The sequence below is a fragment of a genome, unplaced genomic scaffold (genome assembly GCF_019419815.1).
Source record: "Pyrus x bretschneideri cultivar Hongxiangsu unplaced genomic scaffold, Pyrus_bretschneideri_v1 Contig14, whole genome shotgun sequence".
Classification (NCBI taxonomy): domain Eukaryota; kingdom Viridiplantae; phylum Streptophyta; class Magnoliopsida; order Rosales; family Rosaceae; genus Pyrus; species Pyrus x bretschneideri.
The window spans coordinates 5,889,481-5,899,368 of record NW_025999435.1 but is presented as its reverse complement, the minus strand read 5'-3'; the positions used below and the strand labels follow the sequence as shown (position 1 = coordinate 5,899,368).

Below are 9,888 nucleotides of genomic sequence, written 5' to 3'. Positions count from 1 at the left end.
CCTGGATCTCCATTTTCTTCTCGAGAATTTAAAAGCGTATTTGTACTAATTGAGGAATATTTGATTCCGATGTATCTATAAGATGGTCATAATACTATTTGTTTTCTATTACAATCGCAATTTTCCAAAATTGTAGGCTATTTCATGCCACTTGAGGTTACTTTTGAGCATACTACTTCTCATGGCTTACCACAAACTTTAAGCATTTTATTTATTGCATATTTCTTCTTGGGAGATGCATCTAATCACGTGCATCATCATGATCAACTCAGTTAAGGTATATTTTCCAACCAATAAGTAACTGTGTACATAAAGATGATTTTCATTAGTTAAAATTAAGATTCAAGTCAATTTGTTTTAAGATGTGCTCATAGTTACCCTAGTTTTGTGGATTGTCACTTTGGTGAGACAATTTCTGACATTAAGGGGAGGAATGATAGTTTTCAAAGAACGTCGAGAATTAGCATTTATACATTTGCATTTGTCTCCTCCAAACTATAAATGACTGACTATATAATGATTAATCTATTGGATGCCTAAAGTATGACAGATATATAGGTTCTAAACTTTGAACTCCCCCATAAGTTGAGATTAATGAAATTCAAGTCAATTGAAAATAAATCTATATAGAGGGTATGATCCAATTCTCTAAGTAATTCATCTTAAGATTTTTTGTCCTAGATGTGACAGTGGAAGCCTTGAAAAGGCTTGTACCCAAGCAATGAAATAATTATAAATTAAGCATCTGCATTCGCATGATATTGTTGGGTAATAAATTATTGATAATCGATAATTTTTATTATGGTGGCTACTTATATCATCAATGGCTATTCAGTCACATTTTCCCAATAATGTCAACAAAGTGAAAGGGTTGGCCAAAAGTAAAAAGAAGTAACTCCATTTTGCGCCATTGAAAAACGTAAAATTGATATAATTTAAATCCCAAAGGTTATTCTGGGGTGTGTGTAATGAAATGATATAAAATCACTAATATGGCATAAGAAGCACATCAAGTGGTCTGGTGGTAACGGCGCAGACTGTAGCTCTCCAATAAGCAAAAAAAATATGGTAGGTCTTAGGCTCGATGTTCCGAGCTAGGGAGTCTGCTTGACTATATCCACAGGCAAGGTGAAATTCCCCATAGCCTATCTGGGCTCAGAAGGGGTGGATATCCGTGGTTTGCCACTAGTTGTCCCCATTTTTTAAATATACATACATGTATACATACATAAATACATCTATGGCATAAGACTTTGTAATATATTCTCATTGTAGATGCAACCACATTTCTATAAATTTAGCGTTACTTTAGATGTGAGAATATGGCATGTGGAGATTGTATACTAACAGTTTGAGATTTTATATTTCGAAGTAATTCTTAGGGTATGAAAATGCCATGAAATTCTTTATCAAAGTTTTCAAATGAATATCCTAAACACCAAAGAATACAAAAAGCTATTGTCAACTGCAAACTCCCACACTTCCCAGGATGAAGTTCTACTAAAGTTCAATTTCTTGAAAAATGAAATCACATTACTTCAAACTTGACAATTATGATAAGTCGAATGAATGCTTACTGTCATAAGGGGGAATCACTTATCTAGCGGAGTTATTAATCAGGGTGAGTTTTTAACAATATGCTACGATGGACATATAAGCGCATTGTGCTCTTTTCCCTTCAACCAAGTTCTCATCCCACTAGGTTTTTCTTGTTAAGGTTTTAGCAAGGCAACATTATGCGCGTCCAACACCTAATCAATATCTTCTCAAAATTGTGCAATGTTTTCCTCCTTCACTTTGGTTTTGTCCCACTGGCTTTTTCAAGTAAGGTTTTATCGAGCTCAATTGGTGGACATCCAAGGAGAAGTATTGTAAACATCATTTACTATGTGGCTATCCATTTCTAAACCAATATCTAATATGTTAATTAATAGTTTAGTTCCTCATTTATGTAATAGTGAAAACCCTACGCCTATATATAGGGATTCTAATAAATGAAATAAGACGCTCACACTTCTCCTCCAAATCCCTATATTCTATCCTTCTATGTATTTTAAATTCGAACCTAAAATAAGTTTTGATTTTTATTTTGGTTTTTTATTTTGATTTTGTGTGCCTTTTATTGTGATATTTCTTCTGTATCTCTCCCACCGTCCTTCATCAACTCTTCTTCGTCCTTTATTTCTTCCATGCGTTTTCACCTCTGCCACTAACACAAAAAGGAAAACCCAAACATGGCCGCCTTAAACTATATAACGTTTATACCATATGGGGAGAACCCAGAAATTCTGTGAAACTACAAGAACGACTAATATCCTACGCCCTAAGTAGGAAAGCGCATGTTGGTGGCACACTGTGCTCTCTTGTGCGATAATTGGAGCAAACACTATGCAGTGTGTTGAAAACTCACTTGTCATAATAATTGATGGAAGAAATTCTCACTTGAAACGCAACGGGGTTCGCTCGATGGCCTAAATTTATGGTCCCTCCAACATGTAATCAACTCCAGTTGCTAGAGAAATATGAGGCGGTCGGTCCCTCTAATAATGGAGAAAACTCTAAGCGCAGCCTCCATCAATTATAACCATGCATGCATGCACTATACGAGTATAGGACTATTGAAGTTTGAAGCCTATAAATTTATTATGTAGTTAAATTATTTTGTATGTATTATTAGATATGTTAGGCATGTTTTAATATTATTATATAGAATTTTTATCACAAATGATCTTTGAAATTGACCTAATCCATCAATATGGTTCTTGAAATTGAAAATTAATCAATGTAGTTCCTGAAATTAGATGTCGCAAATCAATATGATCATTCTACCACAATTCCGTCATAAACTTTGTTATGTGCTGATGTGACACACAATTGGGTCCCACAAATCTAATTAAATATTAATATATGGATTTAAAATATTTAGATAATAAAAAAATTATTTATATAATTAAAAACTTCAAAAAATAGAAAGAAAAAAAGATGACTGTTCATCATCTTTTTCCTTCCCATCCGAGTAATCACCCGAGCATACCCGTCGCTTACGCCTCTACGAGCATGGCCTTCGAGGTCGACAAAGCTCTAACTTCCGCCACTCCGTGTCCTATCTCTTGCCTTTTCGGGTCGGTCACGGGTTTGACGTGTACAAGTTGGAGCCCAAGTACAATCTGAAAATCGGCGGCATCGACATAGCTCATGACAGAGGTTGGGCTGCGCATTCCGAAGTACTTCCTCCATTAATCTACTAATTTTTTTTATTATATTTTCGATTTAATTTTTGAATTTTGGGGATGTGTTGCTTCATTGTGTGGGTGGAGGCGATATTGGGGGCTTTAAGGCTTCTGGATATCAGGTAGGTGTTTCCCGATTTAGAGCCAAAGCGGAAGGGTGCAGCTTCCTTGGGTGGGATAAGAAGATGACTCGTCATCCTTTTTTTTTTAATTATCCAAAAATTAAAATTGTTTTTATTATTTTAAGTACTTCTAATCCACATGGCAATCTCAATTAGACTTGTGGAATCCAGTCATGTGCCACATTAGCACATAACTGATTTTTTTAATGGAATTGTGACGGAAGGACCACATTGATTTGCGATACCGAATTTCAGGGACTACACTGATCAAATTTTAATACGAAGGACCATCTTGATGAGTTGGGTCAATTTTAGGGATCATTTGTGATAAAAACCTTATTATATTTGGAAAAGTCTCTCACTTTTTTCTTGTGGAAACTTAAAGCAGTGGGCCTGGGCGGAAATGCTGAGCTAATAAACTGATGTCACATAAGTACTACTAATGCACTATATAAGTTCATGAGCCACCTTAGAATTCAAAACACAACCATATAAAAAACCAATCTACAAATTTTGGTATCACTTATCTCCCACAATGAGCCTCCTTAAAAGCCTCATAATTTTCTCCATCCTATGTGCAATTCTCTTCTTTGCATCAACCAATGCAGCTCGATTTAACATCCAAAACAACTGTGCCTACACTGTATGGGCAGCTGCTGTGCCAGGCGGTGGCCGCCAGCTCGGCAAAGGCCAATCCTGGGCCTTAGATGTGAATGCCGGTACCAAAGGGGCTCGCATTTGGGGCCGGACAGGATGCAACTTCGATGGAGCAGGACGTGGCAAATGCCAAACAGGTGATTGTGGGGGTGTCCTCCAATGCCAAGGCTATGGTCAACCACCAAACACCCTAGCTGAGTATGCCCTTAATCAATTTAACAACTTGGATTTCTTTGACATCTCTCTTGTTGATGGGTTTAATGTACCTATGGACTTTAGTCCCACGTCTGGTGGGTGCACTAGGGGGATTAGGTGCACGGCCGATATTAATGGGCAGTGTCCTAACCAACTGAGGGCTCCAGGAGGGTGCAACAACCCTTGCACTGTGTTCAAGACTGATCAATATTGTTGCAATTCTGGAAATTGTGGCCCCACAGACTTCTCTAAGTTTTTTAAGAGTCGGTGCCCGGATGCTTATAGTTATCCTAAGGATGACCAAACCAGTACATTTACATGTCCTGGTGGAACTAACTACAAGGTTGTCTTCTGCCCATGATTGAAGCATGTATGTGCTTCCTTACTACAAGGCATATATATCTGCTAGTGTTTACAATATGACATACGATGCAATAAGGTCGTGGCACATCAGTTGACCAAGTTGTCAGTTTATTTTAGTTTTTATTTTCTTCTTGTTTGATCAGCTACCGGATATCATCTGCGCTGTTTTGTATTGTACTGCTTGATCATCGATAAAGAGCTATAGTTTTGCTTTTAAAAAAAAATCACGTCTTTGGCAGCACATGTAACGGTGTGCATTATGTAACAAAGTACTTGTAACAAGTTAATAACTAATCATCCAAGCAACTATAGCTTCACAATTTCCCTAATTAAGAAAGCTATATTTTTACATGCTTTCCTTTTATGTAGTTAAGCGGAAAAGTAGACGTTTAAGGACTAATCATCCAAGCAACACTAGCTGCACAATTTCCCTAGTTACGAAAGTCCAAAGAAGGATACTTAGCAAGTTATTTAACCTACAAATAAAGATCCGTTGAGATATTGTTGACCCTAAAAACTACCAAGTCTAAGTGGTGCGCAGTCTAAGTAATTAATGAGCTAACTACGTCCTTCGATTGATATGGGGTGTGCCAACTCGTCGGCCAATGATTAAAATTTGTTGATGTTGTGTTAGTACGCTGCTGACTTCTTGATCTTGCAACTACGGTCGAGGAAAACCTTACTGAAAACTTCTTCAACATAACTCTTCAAGGCAATAGATCAAGCCAAAGTTTCAATACAATTTCATGATGATCGATGTAAATTGAAGATTTTGTAGATAGAGGTGTAAACTTTTGAGAAAGACTTACAATCTTGAAAATAAAAACTCTTTCATTTTGCATATCCTTGCACATTTAATATTTGTAATAGATTAGTAGTGTATGTATTATTTTTTTATTAGGCTCTTATTTTCGAGTGTAGATATAGTACTTAAACGACAAATGTTTTAATGTTTTGAAGTAATATTTATGTGGCAATGTGTGGTATGTGCAAATTTAAAAAAAAATATATTTTTTTCTTAACGGGTCAGGTCACTTTACCCATTGGGTAAAGTGACCCGACTTGTTAAGGACCTGTTAAGATAATGGGTGTGACACGACACGACCCGTTAAGATAACAAGTGTTACACGAAAACGACCCGAATACGACAGACACGACCCGTTTGCCAGGCCTAGGTTTTTCTTGTTAAGGTTTTAGCAAGGCAACATTATGCGCGTCCAACTCCTAACCAATATCATCTAAAAATTGTGCATTGTTTTCCTCCTTCACTTTGGTTTTGTCCTACTGGCTTTTTCAAGTAAGGTTTTATCGAGCTCAATTGGTGGACATCCAAGGAGCAGTATTGTAAATATCATTTACTATGTTGCTATCCATTTCTAGACCAATATCTAATATGTTAATAGTTTAGTTCCCCATTGATGTAATAGTGAAAACCCTACGCCTATATATAGGGATTCTAATAAATGAAATAAGACACTCACACTTCTCCTCCAAATCCCTATATTCTATCTTTCTATGTATTTTAAATTCGAACTTAAAATAAGTTTTGATTTTTATTTTGGTTTTTTATTTTGATTTTGTGTGCCTTTATTGTACTATTTCTTCTATATCTCTCCCGCCGTCCTTCATCAACTCTTCTTCGTCCTTTATTTCTTCCATGCATTTTCACCTCTGCCACTAACAGAAAAAGGAAAACCCAAACAGGGCCGCCTTAAACTATATAACGTTTATACCATATGGGGAGAACCCAGAAATTCTGTGAAACTACAAGGACGACTAATATCCTACGCCCTAAGTAGGAAGGCGCATGTTAGTGGCACGCTTTGCTCTCTTGTGCGATAATTGGAGCAAACACTATGCAGTGTGTTGAAAACTCACTTGTCATAATAATTGATGGAAGAAATTCTCACTTTTAACGCAACGGGGTTCGCTCGATGGCCTAAATTTATGGTCCCTCCAACTTGTAATCAACTCCAGTTGCTAGAGAAATATGAGGTGGTCGATCCCTCTAATAATGGAGAAAAGTCTAAGTGCAGCCTCCATCAATTAAAAGCATGCATGCATGCACTATACGAGTCTAGGACTATTGAAGTTTGAAGCCTATAAATTTATTATGTATGTATTATTAGATATGTTAGGTATGTTTTGATATTATTATATAGAAATTTTATCACAAATGGTCTTTGAAATTGACCTACTCCATCAATATGGTTCTTGAAATTGAAAATCGATCAATGTAGTCTCTGAAACTAGATGTCGCAAATCAATATGATTCTTCTATCATAATTCCGTCATAAACTCTGTTATGTGCTGATGTGCCACAAATCTAATTAAATATTGATATGTGGATTTAAAATATTTAAATAATAAAAAAATTATTTATATAATTAAAAACTTCAAAAAAAAGAAATAAAAATAGATGTCTGTTCACCATCTTCTTCCTTCCCATCCGAGTAATCACCCGAGCAGACCCGTCGCTTACGCCTCTACGAGCATGGCCTTCGAGGTCGAGGAAGATCCAACTTCCGCCACTCCGTGTCCTATCTCTTGCCTTTCCGGGTCGGGCACGGGTGTGACCCGCACAGTTGGAGCCCAAGTACCCTCTGATCATCGGCGGCATCGACATAGCTCATGACTGAGGTTGGGGTGCCCATTCCGACAGTACTTCCTCCAGCAATCTGCTTTTTATTCCGTAATTTCACACTTTTTAATTTGTTTTATTATATTTTCGGTTTAATTTTTGAATTTTGTGGATGTGTTGCTTCATTGTGTGGGTGGAGGCGATATTGGGGGCTTTAAGGCTTCTGGATATCAGGTAGGTGTTTCCCGATTTAGAGCCAAAGCGGAAGGGTGCAGCTTCCTTGGGTGGGATAAGAAGATGACACGTCATCTTTTTTTTTTTTTTAATTATCCAAAAATTAAAATTGTTTTTAATTATTTTAAGCACTTCTAATCCACATGGCAATATTAATTAGACTTGTGGGATCCAGTCATGTGCCAGATTAGCACATAACAGATTTTTTTTTTTTATGGAATTGTGACGGAAGGACCACATTGATTTGCGATACCGAATTTCAGGGACTACACTGATCAAATTTTAATTCCAAGGACCATCTTGATGAGTTGGGTCAATTTTAGGGATCATTTGGATAAAAACCTTATTATATTTGGAAAAGTCTCTCACTTTTTTCTTGTGGAAACTTAAAGCTGTGGGCCTGGGCGGAAATGCTGAGCTAATAAACTGACGTCACATACGTACTACTAATGCACTATATAACTTGATGAGCCACCATAGAATTCAAAACACAACCATACAAAAAACCAATCTACAAATTTTGGTATCACTTAGCTCCCACAATGAGCCTCCTTAAAAGCCTCATAATTTTCTCCATCCTATGTGCAATTCTCTTCTTTGCATCAACCAATGCAGCTCGATTTGACATCCAAAACAACTGTGCCTACACTGTATGGGCAGCTGCTGTGCCAGGTGGTGGCCGCCAGCTTGGCAAAGGCCAATCCTGGGCCTTAGATGTGAGTGCCGGTACCAAAGGGGCTCGCATTTGGGGTCGGACAGGATGCAAGTTCGATGGAGCAGGACGTGGCAAATGCCAAACAGGTGATTGTGGGGGTGTCCTCCAATGCCAAGGCTATGGTCAACCACCAAACACCCTAGCTGAATATGCCCTTAATCAATTTAACAACTTGGATTTCTTTGACATCTCTCTTGTTGATGGGTTTAATGTACCTATGGACTTTAGTCCCACGTCTGGTGGGTGCACTAGGGGGATTAGGTGCACATCTGATATTAATGGGCAGTGTCCTAACCAACTGAGGGCTCCAGGAGGGTGCAACAACCCTTGCACTGTGTTCAAGACTGATCAATATTGTTGCAATTCTGGAAATTGTGGCCCTACAGATTTCTCTAAGTTTTTTAAGAGTCGGTGCCCGGATGCTTATAGTTATCCTAAGGATGACCAAACCAGTACATTTACATGTCCTGGTGGAACTAACTACAAGGTTGTCTTCTGCCCATGATTGAAGCATGTATGTGCTTCCTTACTACAAGGCATATATATTTGCTAGTGTTTACAATACGACATACGACACAATAATGTCGTGGCACATCAGTTGACCAAGTTATCAGTTTATTTCAGTTTTTATTTTCTTCTTGTTTGATCAGCTACCGGATATCATCTGGGCTGTTTTGTATTGTATTGCTTGATCATCGATAAAAAGCTATAGTTTTGCTTTTAAAAAAATCACGTCTTTGGCAGCATATGTAACAGTGTGCATTATGTAACAAAGTACTTGTAACAAGTTAATAACTAATCATCCAAGCAACTATAGCTTCACAATTTCCCTAATTAAGAAAGCTATATTTTTACATGCTTTCCTTTTATGTAGTTAAGCGAAAAGTAGACGTTTAAGGACTAATCATCCAAGCAACACTAGCTGCACAATTTCCCTAGTTAAGAAAGTCCAAAGGAGGATACTTAGCTAGTCATTTAACCTACAAATAAAGATCTGTTGAGATATTGTTGACCCTAAAAACTACCAAGTCTACGTGGTGCGTAGTCTGAGTAACTAATGAGCTAACTACGTCCTTCGGTTGATACGGGGTGTGCCAACTCATCGGCCGAGGAGTAAAATTTGTTGATGTTGCGTTAGCACGCTGCTGACTTCTTGATCTTGCAATTGCGGCCGAGGAAAGAACACGTCTCGGCCTTCGGGTTCTAGAGCTTAAAGATAAGGCTGCTAGTTCTGCAAAGTTCAATATCAAATTCAGCTTTCAATGTGCCGAATGCAGTAACCTGTAGCACCTCACTTCGCCTAGATCGCAATTGAGATAACCTCTGCCAACAAGGATTCGAAAATCCTTCTCGACGGAGACTTGGATAGAGAACCAGTTGGCCTCGACGCAGTGTTGTTTATCCAAACTGAAGGTGTTCTGGGAGCTGCTAATTCTACGGCAACAGTGCTGTTTATCTAAACTGAAGATGCCACCGGTTGCCTTCACAATGCTGTTTATCCAAACTGAAGGTGTGTTGGCGGAAAAAGAAAATAAAAAAAAATCTCAAGATATTTGAGAGGTTTGCGCAGGGCAATTTGTGTGTTGAATTGGAGAGAGTTTTTCTGTTATCTGCAGCTTTGTATTTATAGCCAAGTCTCCTTGATCACCAATCCAATAAAGCGTTTTCCCAGATATACTCCAAAAACCAATATCAAAACAACTGATATCATCTTTAATATATTCTGCCAAAAATCTCGCCAGCCTCCTTGCGTTGCGTCCAGACTTTCACAAAGAGACTTTGAAAATTCAA

General features: G+C 37.8%; 2 protein-coding genes across 2 annotated transcripts; both read left to right on the top strand.

Moving 5' to 3' along the window:
• The first annotated feature begins 3,847 nt into the window (after nt 1-3,847).
• On the top strand, nt 3,848-4,918 carry LOC125475331 (thaumatin-like protein). Its single transcript, XM_048580057.1, has one exon. The coding sequence runs from the start codon at nt 3,888-3,890 to the stop codon at nt 4,563-4,565; it is 678 nt and encodes a 225-aa protein (XP_048436014.1). The 5' UTR covers nt 3,848-3,887; the 3' UTR covers nt 4,566-4,918.
• A 2,961-nt stretch (nt 4,919-7,879) lies between these two features.
• LOC103937251 (thaumatin-like protein) lies at nt 7,880-8,953 on the top strand. The gene has a single exon (XM_009347181.3). It carries the CDS (start codon nt 7,925-7,927, stop codon nt 8,600-8,602), a length of 678 nt encoding a protein of 225 aa, XP_009345456.2. The 5' UTR covers nt 7,880-7,924; the 3' UTR covers nt 8,603-8,953.
• The last annotated feature ends 935 nt before the right edge of the window (nt 8,954-9,888 follow it).